A 17266-nucleotide genomic window follows, 5' to 3' on the forward strand; every position below is an offset into this window, starting at 1 on the left:
GTCCCAGCTTGTTTGTAATGTGTTGGTGGCATCAAATTCAGATTAAGCACATATTCAGAAAAATCAATAAAGTTAATGAGGTAAAACATTAAATATGTCGTCTTTGTGCTGTTTTCAATTGAGTATCGTCAGAAGGAATTAGCAAATTATCTCGTTCTGTTTTATGTTTTAAACAGCGCCCTAACTTTTCTGGAATCAAGGTTGTACACTTGAGTTTTGAGAGCTTTGAGAGCTTGAGATTTTAAATGAGAACACTTGATAAAATGCCACCTGATTCAAATGATCAGCTCAAGCACTGTATTATTCATTGGAATCAGGATCAACACCTTAAACCCCTTAGGAACAGGACTGAAAAACACTGGCCTATACTGCAATAAAATAGTTAAATTTAGACGTGTTTGTACACCATTTATGTGTCATATAAGAAGTTTGTCTCGTTTTTTTTCCATAACTCTTCAGGTGGCAGGACAAGAAGAGATTTTGAGCGTGTCTAAGGAGGATCTGGTGGCCTATCTGTCCAACGACAGTCTCAACACCAAGGCTGAGGAGCTGGTCTATGAGACGGTCATCAAATGGATCAAACAAGACTCCAACTCCAGAGTGCAGGTAATTAAAAAACGAGTCGTTGAGTGTGTCTGCTCTACTTTGACACTACAGTGTACTTTACCAAAATGAGCACACATGTATGTGTATCACGAGATAAAAAAAAAAGCGAGATGAAGCCCTCGTTACCACTGACTGTTCAGATAGTGTATTTCTGCAGAGCCGTATTAGTGTGGTTGTTGTATCGGCTCTTACTTGTCTGCTCCGAGAGGTGCACAGCATAAAAAAGCAGACAAGTGACTCCTCGGTCTCTCTTGGTAGTGTTCATCAACTTTGTGCTTCAGATGCAGCCTAACACAGCAGTTGTTCGTATTCCCATGGGTGCTTTGCCCTCAGAATGCGCTCTATTCTTAGTTTCACTTCATTTGTTTGTGAGACACTGTACTGCACGGAAAAACCAACAAAAACACAGACAGCCGCAGTCCTTTCTCTGTGCACATAACAGGTGTTTGATTTATTCCTAGAGCCTGTTAATCATAATCAAAGGGTTTTTCCCCCTAGATTGGTATTGACAGTGAGGTACAACGGGTCAAATTTTTAACAAACGTGGAATCGATGAGCCTCAAGGTCAGGGCCTCGTGTTCATGAAAACGTAAATGGACTGCACATGTAGACGGATATCCATCCAGCGGGTAAAAACCTCAGGTCATGAGATTTTTATGGATTCACTCACGAAACCATGAATTTCAAGCTGATGATTTTAAAGTATTTTATAGCTGTTTAAAAATGGAGGTGAGATTATTATCAGATAAATTACACCGGTCCATCAGTGGAAGAGTCGTTCACTCAAAGTAATGTCTGCTCATCAAGCAGCGAGAGGGGGAGCTGCCTTATATCAGCTGGATCAGACTCGGTGCAGACCTCAGTAATCAATGTTACTTTATTGGCACCCACTTTTATGAGGCCCGTACGTCAATATTTGAATTTTTCACCTTTTGGATTAAACATTTAGCATTTATCCTTTGATATGTGGCACTCTGAGATTATGGTGAAATCCATCAGGCCTACTGAGTGTTTTGTAATGGAGTATTAAAGGAGACATATTGTGTGTGTGTATATATATATATATATATATATATATATATATATATATATATATATATATATATATATATTATGCTCATTGTCAGGTTCTATATTTTATTTGGGTTGCTACTAGAACAGTTTTATGCTTTAATGCTCTAAAACACATCCTCATACTGTCACTGCTCCTGTCTCTTTAAGGCCTCCCTCCTCAATACCCAGTCTGCTCTGATTGGTCAGCTCACACACGCCTGAGCCAGCACCGCAGAGCAGCTGTGCTAAATCAATTCTTGCATGCTAAACTAGCTGCTAAGCGTAAATAATGCAGTGTGTGACATGGTGACACAGTGTGATGTCACAAAGTCATGAAATTAAAGGCGGGGCTACTGAAGAGGCGTTTCAGGAGCAGTGTTTGCGGTGGGAGAGAGGAGCTTCTTTTGTTGTGGACTTTGACCTTTTTAACTTTCAAGACCTTTTATACGAACAACAAGCTATATAACGAAAAGGAAAGGAAAGAAACGAAAAAACATAATAGGTCTCTTTAAGTGCAACACAAATTGCACAATCCACTGAAAGCAGGAGATGATGCTAGTTAGTTGTTCCCATTGGTGCTAAAAACTGCAATAAAAAATTGAAAATCGTTTTGGTGACATCCTCTACTGATAAATCCAGCAAAATTTGACCGTCTGGTTCTGCAAATGGAGCCAGGGGAAGGCTGATTCACAGTTTTTAGGCGAACACGCGATCCCTGTCATCTGCATCGAAAAGCCTGAAGCCAGCTCAGTCCGGCTGACTCCTGCAATCTCACACTCTAATGGAGAGGTGCAGAGGTGACTTACTCAGATGAAGTAGAAGAGAAAAAAAAAGAAATGGAACATTTTCCCGGTTGTCTGAACAACCCACCGTGCTGGTTTCTGAGACGAGACACCCTGGGTCACCCCGTCTCCGAAGAGAGAGGGAGGAGGGGTGAGAGGAGAGTCGAGCAGAGAGCAAGAAAGAAACAGAGCAAGACTGAGAGACAGAAACGGGGCGAGCAATGATTGAGAAAAGAGAAGGAGATGGTGAGAAATGAAGAGAGGGGAATGGAAAAGGGACCCCTGTGTTTTAATCTGATATCCAACGGTTTGTGCCTCCGTGCAATGCCATGACATCCATGCTAGCGGAGATGTGATTGAGCTCTCGGTCAGGCTCAAATCTCCTGTCCATGTGTGACCGAAGAAAAAACAACTGCCGCCTGCAGAGAGGACAGGACAGAACAGGAGGAGAGCAGAGAGAGACAATAGGCTGCTGCCATTGTGCCACAGGGGAAGGTTATGTGACCCTGAGGGCTGAGTTTACACGCATGGTCCAGCATCATCTCCCACCCTCCCTTGCCTCCATCCCCTTCTGCCCGTTTTCGGAGGCAGAGAGCAGCGGAAATCACTCCCCCGGAACCTGTGACACTTTTTAATGTCATGTCAGGCCAGGGTGTCACAACACTGTGGAAAAACTCAAGGCAAAGGGGGAAGGAAGAGCTTTAAGCCTCGAGCTAAGTTTGTGTGAGTTTGCATTCATCTGTGTGTGTCTTTGTGCGCCCGTGCGTCTGTGCGTGCGCTGTGGGTTGTAAGCTGCGGGCTACAGAGTGGAAAAGTGGCATATTGAAGGCGCTGCGTAAATAATATGCAATTTTCCCTCTCCGCTATGCTGTCACTAACATCCGATGGCACCAGGAAACAGGGTCCGGACATCGCTTAGAGACAGGGGGGGAGCATTTGAGCATTAATAATGGTTTGCTATGAGACACAAAGCCACTGAATGAAAGAAGAGAAGCTGTTTCAGTTTTCTTTGATTGAGTATCGTCGAAGGCGTGCCGCCCCGCAAGCATCTGTAGGTGTTTGCGTGTATATTTTAGTGACAGAGAGTTAGAGGGACGTCGAAAAAGAAAGAAGCAGCCTTTGCAGCAGAGGTGTGTCCAGACTGGGGTGGCCCAAGTGTGGCACTAACTTATGCAGGGCTGGCATGAAGGACATCTGCACACACAAACATACACTTTGGAGTAGCATTAATTTATCATTTCTCATATGTGTTAATCACCAACATTGTGCAGAGTGCATTCCTTTGTATACTTTTTGTTTGTTTGTTTGTTTTTATCTTAACATTGCATTCATTTAGCTGGCATTTTAATCCAAAGCGACTAACAATAAGTGCATTTAAAGGATAAATTGTCCTACCAATCACAACAAACAGAGTGGGACCAAGCAAATATAAGATAAAGCTTCCATACTTTTTACTTTAAGTTCTCAAAAAAAGATTGTAACTGCAAAAGTGGGGTAAACTACATGTGAAACAACTGGTTGCGCCTGAGGTCCTGCCTCTTACTGGGCAGATAGACAATCATACTTACGGATAACAGGGTGGCACCTGGGGTGGTCAATCAGATATAAGTGTGGCCAATGCCACCCCAGACCCCCCCCCCAGAAGTACAAAAACTTAATCTACAACCATTGTGATTCTGAAGAATATTTAAAAAATAGTTTTTGGAAATAAGCTTATCTGCATTCTTGCTGATAGTCAGATGAGAAAATTGGTACCACTGTATGTCAGCAAGGTGAAGCTGTTTCCACTCTTCAGCGATAATTATTAATACACACACTCCAACACTGATAAAAGAGCAGCTGGGAGCAACTTCGGGTTCACTATCTTGCCCAAGGACACTCAGACATGTAGACTACAGAGACCGGGGATCAAACCACCAACCCTCCGATTGACAGACGACCACTCTACCTCCTGAGCAAATGTTCATTTATTGAGCAAAAATATCAAACATTAGTGGTTTCCACCTTTTTATTCGTCAGTTTGCTGCTTTTTTTTGGTTATTTTAATTCCCAGTTGAATATGTTTGGAATTTAGACATGCTGGTCGAATTAAATAAGCAGTTCTGAGATGTTATCCTGTATTTTGTATAATTGTGAGGGGCACATTTCTGTATTTTCTGACTTTTTTTTTTTTTTTGGCTTACCAATTTATCAAAACTCTAATCAGTAGTTGAATTCATCATTGAAATAGTTGTTATTGCAGCTCTTGAATCAATTATGCACACCCTCCTGTACTCACACTTGTAAAAGAGCGTATCCAAGAACTAAATCCACCTCCACAGTCAGCCTGCGTGCAGCGTTTCCATAAGTTACATTAACAAGAAGCTGGAAGAAAATAGTTGTCCCGCGTCATGTTTTTCTCTGTGAAGGTGATGACAGAGATGACAGAGGGAGACCTGTCCTTCCTTTCAGCCAGCAGCCTTTTGTGGGACAATCCACAGACACATGGCTCCAATTAAAACAGGCCAGGCTCTGCCAAATCCCTGAATAGGACCTCCATTACGCCTTGCTTCAACATATTTTATAAAGGATCCTATCTTGCCAGGTGACTCAACCTGACAAAAGAGGCTGATTAATTGGCTCTTTGGAAAGTGGCCAACTAATGTAACAGCTAAAAAGGACAGTTAATGGCATATTTTCATGATAGAAAAAAAGGGGGCCAGCCTTGCCATTAGCAAGGACCTGCTGTCCACTCATCAGAAATAACAATGGCCTGCCCTGACATTTGCAGTTCTCAAGCCAAATTAATATAGTTAAAGCTTTTACTTCATGTGCTTACAAGTTAGTAGTTATTATTATTTGGGGGATTTTATACAATTGACTCTGATTATGTGGTGAGGTGATTTTCTCTCTCTTTTTTTTGCCTCCAGTACTCATTAAGGAGAGGAAAAAAAAAAATTTCCCAGAACAAATGATGCTATCATTATGTAGTCAGAGTATAAAATTATCAAAGGACAGAAATGCTTTGAGGCTGTGTAGGGATATAAACTGACTTTTCCACTTTGTTTTACAATTCATTTACCTTCAAAATTACAAGTGACCCCTTCACCACAAGCATCACTTCTAATTTAGTGATTTTCTTTTAAAGCCACGCATTCAAAAGCAATAACTTTCCATCACTGTGCATCCCTTAAGAAAAAGGTCGATTGTCGTCTTTGAGTTGAGGAGCTTTATGTCATCCTTGAAGAGGAAACCGCTGTAGAGTGAGCCAAAATGAACATGTAGGGCCACCGCCAGCATGATCTGTGACAAATACGCACTCTTGAGGAGACGTAGCCGGGCAATGTAGATTGATGCAGCGGGCAATCTTCGCTTTTTCTTCTGCCTCTCTGCTCCGTCTCTTCTTTTTCTTTTTTTTCCCTCCAGCTCGCATGAGTAGGAAAAAGAGTACATACACACATGAGGATTTTTCAGACAACGCGCAGGACGTCACTGTTCTTATCCCAGTCCTGTGCTCAGGCGTTCACACAAGACTGGAAATCACTTGTATATGGGGCCCCCGGTACAGCTCGCGTATTACAGAGTGGACGGGATCTGATGCAAGCCACTGAACTCCGGACCCCCATTCTCATCGGTGTCCTTTGTAGTCCCAGAGCGCACTGAGTCCTGATGTGTGCAGCCAGTTGAACCGTAGTCACTCAACCAGGGCGGCTGCATATCCAGAACAAGTCAGAGGCATCTCGTTTCCACTGGGCTCTCTCATAAACTCACAAGAGTTGCATGAGCAACGCAATGTGGAGAGAACAAACAAATTATGCTACCTTCCTACAAGGGAAGCAATCTTTCAAAGATTCATGAGGAATAATACAAATGTAGCTCACTACATCACAGAGGGGAGATACAGAAATTGTTTGATTCTGCTTGATGTCAAAGATAAAAAACAAGCCAGAAAATCTTAATCTAAATATACAGCAAGCAGTCATTCATACAAATATGTTTTAAATTCAATGAGCGGAGAGCTTTTTTTTCTGTTCTTGTTTTGAATCAAGTCATGCCGAAATAGGCCTCAGAGCTGAACACATTGCACCTGTCAGAAGTTGCTCAGGGCAGCAGTCAGCGTCTGTCGTCCGCTGCATCTCACTCCATCCCCCCATCCATCCTTCAGGCTGACATGCACACATAGGCATGCAGTGGCAGGAAAACACACAAACACGCTCAGCAAAACATCTCATGAACCCCAATAAACTTCCATTTGCGAGAGCGTCTTTTACACATCCATTATGTGTTAGCAGGAGAAAACGCACACGCGTGTGTTTTTCACACATAAGCCTGCACGCAGTCGAAAAGGACGCCGAGCTGCGGTCAGTTCAGCTGAGTGGGTTTGTTAACGCTGTGAGGCTAAACATGGGCATGCGCTCTATTGAACACACACTCGTGAGTCAGTGAGTGAGTGTGTGTAGTTTTTTTTTTGCTGTTGTTGTTTTCATACAGAGTTGCGTTTTAAGCATCGGGGTGTCCATTTTTCACACTAAAGCAGACGTGTACTCCTATCTGCTCAGAGCAAAGCAAATAGATATGACCGTTCATGTGTCATTTATTTGACGCCGCCGCGGCACTGAATCATTTCACAAACAGACACGCACATACACACACACATACACACACACACACACACACATACACACACAGTAAAGAGGCGTTAGTCCTGGCTGACAGTAGTGGAATGGGAAATGCTCAGTGGACATTTGTCATCTGTGTTAGCGGATGCCGGCTTCCTGGCTGCTCCTCTGCTGCCTCTGACAGATCTGAGAGGCTCCCTGTTAGACACATTATCCCTGCCTTTCACCAGGCTCAACCCATTCACATCCGCTGTCCACCTGCCTGAGTGTGTGTACGTGTGTGTGTGAGGGGAAGGAAAAAAAAAGGTGAGGTTATTTGGAGCTGGGCTATGCGGCAGCATTTTCTCTGCAGGTTTAGCGAGTGACCCTGGCCATAGTGCATGTGCATGCTCTAACACCAAGAATGTCGACCTGGCGTTGATGGGTGCGTGCAAGATGGAGGCCATTAGCCCCAGACACAACAAATCAGCATCAAAGAATCTAGTGGCGATGAAGGCTGCATCTCCTCATGTGACCTGTGTCTTGGCAAAAGACTGCAAGGTGGCGAAGGGAAAGTGCAGGTCTGTGCAAGACGGAGGCGGCGACCTAGCAGTTGTATTCAGTGACATCCATGCCAACACGGAGGATGCACGGAAGAACGTGGGCGGTAAAGGTTATATCGTTTGAAACGGACGTATCTATTTTCGTGCGTAAAGGGAGCACTAAATGAGCCTTTAGTCCGCCAGCGACCTTTTGCCTGATGTGTCAGGGCCCTTAGAGAGCTGAAGTCACAAGGTGTTCTCTGGGTTGCATATCAGAATACAAGTGGATAAGCATATGGACTCCTCATAAATGATCTTTGTCGTCTGAATATGGAAGAGGGGAAAAAGTGTGTGTGGGCTGCCGGGCTAAAAGTAGCGTCTCCATATGTCCCCAGGCTCCGGTGGATACTTTCCATATGTTCCATGTGTTAGAATAACACCGAACTCCTCGGTAAGAATGTAACAAATGATGGTTTGGGTGTCTTTCAGTATTTGGCACGGACACTATTATGATTTCCATCCATTTGATGTCACATCTGTTTAAAAAGCAGTAAGGGATTTCTTGCATGAGTAGGCGAGAAGATGAAAACGACAGGTCACACTGCGACAGTGAGGGGACAGTGCATGAGAGTGACTGCTCGAGAGGTTGCTGGAGATGGAGTCGGAGTCTGCTCTCATCTGCTGAGTGCAAGCACGTCACTCATTGGCCTGAGTGTCGTGAAAACACTCAGTTATGTGTTTCATGCCACGCAAATGCACAGATATAGACAAAAATCTACCCCTTTTAGAGCACAGTTCATATGGCATGCAGTCGTCACTCTCCAGCCTTCCAGAGAGGATGATAAAAGCTTCCACTTCTTACCTTCTATCAATATTTACCACAGCTAAGCCAAGGAAGGTTTCAGACTGTTTAAATATCAAACTCCTCTGTTTACCTGTTGGATTAGCTTGTGAGATACTAAAAAAAAAAAATCTGTCTTAAACTCATTTTTATACATGTAAAAAAAAAAACTCACATATCTAGATGTACAGTACATTAAGCACAGGAACACACACAATTAAGCCTCAGTTCACCAGGAAGGCACACATTGGGAATATTAGTGTAATCCCGTGAGTATATCTGTCACAGAATAAGGAGATTTCACCCATAATGGATGAAAAGAATTTTGACAGTTTGGGATTTCAAAGAGAAGGCATGGTTTAGTCGTTGGAGAATATGATTTGAATGAAAGGAGCTAAACCGTTTAGAGCTAGTTGTAGATTTTTTTATCATAATATCTCAACAAAGGGACAGGAGTATGGAGGATGAAGGATTATAATGGTGCAGCTGTGTTGGTAGGTTTTCAAGAAGGACATGCCGCTTTTAAGTAAAAGTTCAACCGAAAATCAAACATCAGATTCGTGTTGTCATTTGCTCTTCCTTTTGAGCAAAATGCTAGCCTTAGCATGCTAACATGCTCACAATGTCTACACTAACTTCCTGATATTTGCCAAGTCTAATGTTAACCATGTTTGCCATTTTTGCTAAGCCTCTTAGCAGATGAGCATGTGACGAGTGCAGATGAGGATGTGACGGGTGTAATTGGCCAGATTCAGGTCAAGTCACCAGTGTGATTACATTTTGGACGGGTACTTAAATCTTCAAATTATCACGGTAATCCATCTGTTAGTCGTTGAGACAGGAAAAGCCAGAGGATCACCAAGTCATCCTGTGGGGACCACGTCTGCACGCCCAATGTCCGTACAATATTTTATGCTAATCTATCTTATAGTTTTTGATATATTTGAGTCAAGCTAAAATGTAGTTTTTGGTCTCCCTGCTCAGCCTACAAACATTTCACACAAACCATATGTGGAAGTTCAGCTTCCCTTCAGCATCCTTCATGTTCGTCCTGTAGCTGCAGCTGGATATACATGCACCTGTTACACAAGAATGGGGCCTTTGCCTTTTTAATAAAGCTGAGTCCATTAACTTATTTGTAGCATCGAGGCACATGTACAACATGGCATTTAATAACTGTGCAAAGCAACAGTGGAATTAATCCTCCCCCCAGATAAATGATTAAGGTGCATTTACTAAGTGGCAAGTGATTGAAAAGAAGTCAACATAGTAATGAACAACATAGTAAATGATTACAGTGAACCGCCCTGTCCCACAGCATACATTAACTCCATTAGATGATGCGATTGTAGAAGGTGTTACCACCACTGATGGAGCTGCCATATACAGTACAGTAGGTTGCATTATGTGTTGTGGACAGGTGCTAACCGACATTTAATGTCAACCACGACATACAGGCATCAGTCTGCAATGTGACCATGTAAAAATACAGGAAAATGGAAATTAGCTCCCAAAACACTCAAAACGATGAAAAAAGGTCGAGTAAAGACATGAGTAGTCGATAACAAAACTGTTTTTTTGTGTCTTTGCAAAACACTTGATGTAAGAAGATAAACAAGAATCACAAGTTAACAATATCTGCAATAAATTCCTGCTTGAGTAGTTTCAATGGCTGGCACGAAGCAGGGCTCTTTTTTTTTTTTTGTGGGGTCTGACACTTTGGATTTGAATATTAGCAGCAAGTGTGCTACTCTGCCTCATTTCCATGCCGATATATGCATGTGTGGGAGGAAGAGCGAGGAGCGGGAATGGAGGTGCAGAGAGAGAGACAGAAAGTGAAAAAAGAAGTGGGAGAGAGTGAGTTAGTTGGAATTAGAGATGGAGAGTAATTCTTCTTCTTTTCTGGTATAAATAGAGGGACGGAGAAAGGGATGGAGGGAGGGAGCGGCATTAGAGAAAACCTGCAGGCATTGTCCCACCACACTCCACCGCACACGTCCATCCACGCACAGACTCAGGGGATAGTGTTTACAGTAAAATTGAATCCATGGCTGTTTATTTAATCAGTGGTCAACCTCAGCGACTTTACATTGTCTTTATCTCTCAACAAGATTTGGAGTCAAATCAAGCTTTCCGACTGAATGCGCCAAAACCAGATTAAGCGTATCCATCTGCCTCTTCCTGCATGTACATGTGCAAATCTCGGCGTGTTGTCTGTACTGTATGCTTACATGTGGGTGTGTGTTTTTTCGGGTGGATATCTATGTGGTAGCAGTCCTTACTTTTTTAGCAGAGACCAGGCGCCATCTCTTTGAGGTAGTTTTTACTGCCATTTTAAAGATGTTGGCAAGTGAAGAGAGGCTTACAACAGATGTGGGGTTTGTGTGGAGCTCAGATTTGCAGATGGTACAGCAGGAGGCTTGTTTTTCTTTAATTCATTTTCCACAGGTAAAGAAAACTTAACTTGGCCAGTACATATGCGTGTGTGGGTGTGGTTTACAGTGTGCCAAGACAAAACTTCTGTGAACACTTGCGCACGGAGTACAAGCTGTCCATCATGCCTCGAACTCATATTCAAGGTCATCGATATGTATCCCTGCATGCATTGCGCGAGAAGCAAGTAAGCACCTGCGACAAATCATGATTGTATTGCACAGTAGTACACACAGATGCATCCACAGTTACGGGCAGAGTTTCCAGCCCACCTGAGCCGCATCTTTTTGGACGGTAGAGCAGACCAGAATATTTGGATGAAACCCAGCCAACATGCACACCATAGACTAAATTCAAGCCTGTCCACCTGCTGTTTCCAAATGGGAGCAATATTTCCACATGCACCCCCAGACGTTTTAGCACATTTATTTCTGCCGTGCCACTAAGGGCACCACCTGGCCGAAACTGCCCCACATACAGCTTTAATTTAGCTCGGAGGGTCAGAACGGTCAGCTGTGGACCTATTTCAGACGACCCACAGATGCACACGTATGATCCCTTGAGCCGAACCTGACTTTAAGTACAGAAAAATTGAGTTATTTCCTCCTCTGATTGTACTAATTAAAAGGATATGCGGATTTCAGACATGTGTTATTAAAATGATTACTGGCTTTAATGATATAATGTCATAAGACAGAAAGTAGGTGAGGTTGTAGTAGAGCGGGAGGAAAGCTAGCTTGTAATGGAAAAGCAGAGCAGTAAGCCTGAAGCTTAAGTCACCTCCATTTGAGTGTGACATGACTCAGTAACTACTGGGGCAAATCTCGCACTATGGGGGCACTTTAATTGGAAGTAGTAGCTCCTCCTGAGCCAGTGATTCTTCCCTGAAGAATACCTCAATATGCTAAGTAGCTTGCTCTGACTTTACCTCCTCGCTGCGTTTTGAGCTGAGGCGCTAGGAGCGATCGCCAGTGTTTATGTGAGTATTGAGCTGTTTGGTTGATAAACTGTTGGGTAAGCTGTGTACATTCGTGGAGGAGGGAAACAGACAGTCCCATCTGCAGGAAGGCGTCTCACTCTGCACAGAGGAAGTGTCATCAGCAGATTTCTCCGGCTGCTGTGAAACCGTCACATCCTCTCTCCGGTCTTCCCGTTTTCTCTTTATTTTACTCCGCATGTCTTTTCTCTTTTCTTGTCCTGCTCTTCTTCCTCCTTTCCTCCGCCGCGGTCCTCACGTGTCCGATCCTCTCTCTCTCGTGCCATCCTCTCCCCTTCTCTGCTTTGTCCCTTTCTCTGCTGTCTGATTTCCTCCTCTCTGGTCCCAGGACATGGGCAGAGAACAAACGGGACACATGCCAGAGAAAAAAGGGCCTCAGGTGGGCGAGGGTGATGCTTAGGCAGAGTGTCAGCCTTATTATTAGTCCTCCCCCTGAATGATGTTCCTCTGAGTCTCTTGTTTTGTCGCTCTCTCCCGACGCGGCTTCAGTCGGTCACGTCGCTCTGAGCCGAAGGGTCAGCGAGGTCAATCTCCACCCAGCTCTCTGTCGCTCCGTCCGAGCTTGTTTACAGCTTTTACTGTCGACATAGATGAGACTCCCATGGGGGTAACGGCCCGGCACACATACAACTTATACAGACACACACACACACACGCGTACACTCAAACAGTCAGCTGCCAGAGCTGTAGACAAGGTTGCCATGGCAACAGGCTGTCCTGCCTCTGTGTCTGAACACCTATACAGTATAAAGACACGTAAATGTGATCACATGCAGGGAATGAATGCACAGAAAAGCAAATATTTGGGTTGCCATAGTTCAGCTCTTTGTCATTTTGGTTCACTGGACAACATTTAATCTCTTTTAAGTTCTAGTGTGCAGGATTTAGGAGCAGTAATGGGATATGATATTCATAATTATGTTTTTTTATTTGTGAATAGTCCCCTGAAAATAAGGATCGTTTGTTTTTGTTACCCTAGAATCAGCCTTTTAGTCTACCATGTTGCACCAACAGACCAAACACTGACTCTGGAGAGGGCCTTTCCTGTTTTTAGAAGCTACCATAAGGGATAATGAGACAAGGGGTGTTCAGTCGGCTGGTTGACCTTTTGAAAGCCTAATCATCACGCTCATGTCCTCAACTCAAACCATTTAAAGTGATAAAATGTAAGTTTCAGGAGAAAGATAGTTGATTGTCGAGTCTCATCCCCAGATTGCCAAATGCTAATGCTCTGGGTTGGCGTCCCATGACCAGGTTGTCAAACACTGACACTTTGGGTTGGCAGCTCGGGTTGGAAGTTGCATTTTGTCGCTTTAAAAGAAAATGTGCAAATAAATGTAAAATCAGGGTAAGTCAAGTCAAAAAGTTTATGTACTGTGCCATCTTGCTTTTGATCTCTCCTCTTGGCTTGAATGGGTTGTGATTAACCACAACTGGGTCTCAATTTAGCTGCAGAGGAACGTTTGCTGTCTGTTGAAAGATTTCATTTGGAGACGAAAAAAAATCAAAAGCAGGAGGTGGAAGCGGTACGATACCCCCCTGCTGCCTCGTTTCAGCTCTCGCAGCGTAGCCAAAAGCATGTATGAAATCAAGTTGGTGAGCGGATCTTTACTGAAAACGTATTACTGAAAATGTTATTTGTGGTTTCCTGTTGAACCATGATTAACATTTAATGACTTGTTTTTAGTTGTGTTTAGGAAATGTGCACGAGTGAACATGCCTATCATGGTGTATATATAAAAATACTGCCAGTGATTTAGAGATTATTTCTTGTCTTTTCATCCTTGCCATCCTTATTATGTCCTACACAAGTATAGAAATAGAAACCTGACACATGCAGGGTGTTAGACTGAAGCTTTTCAGGGCCCCGACACTGACAGTAACTGATCTAATGGTCTCACTTCCATCAGGTTTCCTCCCTCTTACAGCACAGACTATTATGAAACATGATAGTTACTTTTCCTGTCTTATTTTATGACCTTTAAAAAGTTATTTTAGCACGGCAAAAAGTATCTGTGTTTACTGACTGTGATAAACAGTGTTTTAAGTCTGCTGTTTGCTTAATGTTGTTCATAGAAATCCTCCTTGATCAGCTCTGCCGGTTTCCCTGTCTGCAAACACGTTTTTATTAGTGTTTGCTTTTGTTTCTGTATTTTTCTGTTGTGTTATTTGAGCATCGCTCACTGATTGCAGCCTTCAATCTCTAATCCTTCTATTTCTTTCCTTTTTTTCGCCCATCTTCTCAGAATTTGTCAGAGCTGTTGGCGGTGGTGCGTCTTCCCTTCATCCACCCGTCCTACCTGCTGAACGTGGTGGACAACGAGGAGCTGATCAAGTCGTCGGAGGCGTGCCGCGACCTGGTTAATGAGGCCAAGCGCTATCACATGCTGCCCCACGCGCGGCAAGAGATGCAGACGACCAGGACTCGGCCGAGGCTCTCTGCTGGTAAACACAAACTCATACACGGAAGCAGAAATAAACTGATGTGTCATCTTTGGCCTTGATGGCCTGAGAGCAAGGTGGTGTACACGATCTATACACCAACCAATGTACTTGACCCAGAACAACATATGCAGCATCCATGCACCCACACACATCCACTGTTCATATTTTACTGCAACAAGAAAAAGCAGAGAGGTGACGTCTTCACGAGGAGACCTTGACCTGCTACTGAATTGTATTGATTTTAGTCCACAACTGGGAGGCAATGATTTAGAGCTCCATCATGTTTTCCACACAACTACTGTAAATACTTGAAAGTATACGCAGGCGACGGGTCGTATTTCCAAATGTCAGCACAGGTTTTTCTTTCCACAATCAAACAGATGATCCGGTGCTAGAGCCAAGCCTGATCGAGGTTTCTGTGAAAAGTTGAAAGCGGCCGACCATAACGGCTTCCCTGGGTGTTTTTTTGCGGGCGTATGAACCCAGGCTCTTTTTTTACAGGAAGCCCAGCACATAAACATCTCTTAACAACTTTTTAACACCAGCTACGAACAGTCAGGTCTGTCCTTGCTTTCTGAGCCACCGGCCAACCATTCCACTGTCTGACGGCCGCCAACGTCCGAGCCATTGAAGATCGTGTTTGTTTACATCGTTAAAATCAAAGAATCATTCATGGAAATTGGAAGGCGCCTGCAAATTGCTTTTGGCCGTTAGGTTTTTCCCTCAGGTCGGCCAGGACCCCACTCTTTCCCCCTGTAAAGAGCTGCCTAATTATAGTGTCTGCATGGTATTATGAGCTCCGCACCAGCACACCTTACCATTCGGCACAAGTTATTTTCTGCTTGGTAGGATAAAGATAATTGCCTCACAAATGGCACTTTATGGGGGGATCAGTTTACTAGCCAGCACTGTTGTCCAGCCAGTGTGTTTATTTGCCAGTAAACAAACATTGGGGGAATTGCGTGAGGTTAATATTTCTGCATTTTTAATTGCTTGTAATGCAGTCGCACGAGGCTTTATAAAAAATCATTTGCCTCACGAGAAAAGACATTTGTTGCATTATATGTGCTCAGCATCATCCCATTACTCATCTTCAATCCAGCAGTCTTTATGTGTTTGTTCTCAGCATTTTCTTGAAGCATTTTTCTGTCAAGGCCCAGTTTTGGTATGTGCATATCTTACGCATCCTACAGCCCCATTATGCAGGCTGAAGAGCGTATTGATTCACAGCAGCTCGTGGCTCTGTACAGCAAAATTATATAAATGCATAAATGCAACTGGGATGAATACATTCATGATGCTCTGTACCCCGATGGCTCAGTGAATGAGTTATATGTTTAGGTTCTCTTGATCAAGTTTTGAACTCCTGTGAGGCTGAAGGTCTTTTTATTACTGACTATCTGGGCCGAGCATTTTATCAGTGTTTGTGTACCTGTACAAGAAAGTGTGAAAAACTATTTGATTTACTGTACGCGGTTTGCAGATAACAAATGAATGTAGCCTCGCATTTTTCTGTAGTTGTTTGTATTCTTGTAGGCCTGAGTTAGCTTTTATGCTTGAACGTGTGTGTGTGTGTGTGTGTGTGTGTGTGTGTGTGTGTGTGTGTGTGTGTGTGTGTGTGTGTGTGTGTGTGTGTGTGTGTGTGTGTGTGTCAGTGGGCGTGATGTTTGTGTGCATGCGTGTGCTGCTCAGCCATCTGCTGCATCGGACAGAGTGGGCCTCTGCACAGCGGGGTGCGTGGTCACCGGGATTGCAAAGATAGATGCGGGGAGTAGCAATGGTACCTGCAGGAAAGTGAGACAGATAAAGAAAAAGACTGGAAGGAGAGTTTGAGGTTGTTGGTTGGGCCGTGGTTGGCACACAGAGGACGGGGAAATGAAGAGACGGGGGAGAACAGGAGGAGAGGTCGGGATGTGGTCAGAGAGGGGGGAGGGAGAGAAGGAGCCAGGGGGATCAGAAATGAAATTTGAAGGGCAGACATTTGATTGAGTTTATTCCTTGAGCATGTGTCTACTTGTGTAAGCAGTGAGTGAGTGTGTGGCTGTGTGTTTGTGTGTGTGTATTTTAAATGTGCGCAAGCAGATGGGGCACCACCTGAGCTCGGTTGATAAGTCTGTCAAGCGGAAAAAGAAAGGAAAACTGCCATCCGTGAAGTACTTCTTGCTGAGCGCAGTCAATCTGTGAACTTGTGAGTAACGTGCATATGTGTGTGAGTTTGTGTTCGCACAGTGTGTGTGTGCCCATGGACACATGTGTCTGAGTAGCTCACACATTCATTTTTACTAATGATAAATCGGAGTTAAATTACACTTTTTCAAGCTAGGAATTTAATTTACTCTTGTGAGACAGACTGTTAATTAACATCCTTTCACTTCTAGAATTAAATCTGTGAATTTGGCGATTGAGGTTACTCTCAACCCATTCAACATTCATTAGTGGAGACCAGCTGATACTAGATTACAGTGGCTAATGTCAAAAATATACAATCACAAGAAAAACGATGATGATAAATCGGCTAATGTCACAATTTAGCATAAACCCAACATAACCAGCCTCATTTTTAAATGTCAGTAGATCACCATTTTGGGAAATGCAACAAGTGAGGCATAGTCTGTTTCCAGTCTTTGTTGAAGCTAAGCTAACTGGCTACAGGCCTTTTATATAAGCCCTAACGGACGCATACGCAGAGTTTTAAAGGCTCAATTCATAAGATATGGCCAGAATTTTCTATTTAAACTTTCAAAAAACTAACTAACATTATAATTAGAATGTCAAGAAATACCAGTGTTGACGTTATGTCAAAGACAAAGGCCCTGGCCCGTCCTGTCTCATTATATACACTTTATATCATCAAGAGGCTATGGTCTGTTAGCCCCTGTAGTTTCGGCTTGGAGATACATGCCAGCTGTAAGTGTAATAGATGAACAAAATAAACTCACTAAATGTCAAGAAATAAAATACTCTTAGATCCATTTTCCTTACCAAACAGA

At 43.4% G+C, this 17266-nt stretch overlaps 1 protein-coding gene across 5 annotated transcripts in view; it reads left to right on the top strand.

The window, feature by feature from the left end:
• LOC141017540 (kelch-like protein 29) overlaps nucleotides 1-17266 on the top strand; it is a 214464-nt gene that overhangs the window by 147295 nt on the left and 49903 nt on the right. For all 5 annotated transcript variants that reach the window (XM_073492229.1, XM_073492227.1, XM_073492231.1 and 2 more), the window contains 2 exons: nucleotides 460-606; nucleotides 14078-14276. In XM_073492229.1, the coding sequence (XP_073348330.1) occupies nucleotides 460-606; nucleotides 14078-14276 (346 nt within the window). The remainder of the gene's footprint in view (nucleotides 1-459; nucleotides 607-14077; nucleotides 14277-17266) is intronic.

This window comes from Pagrus major, chromosome 22, assembly GCF_040436345.1.
Source record: "Pagrus major chromosome 22, Pma_NU_1.0".
Classification (NCBI taxonomy): Eukaryota; Metazoa; Chordata; class Actinopteri; order Spariformes; family Sparidae; genus Pagrus; species Pagrus major.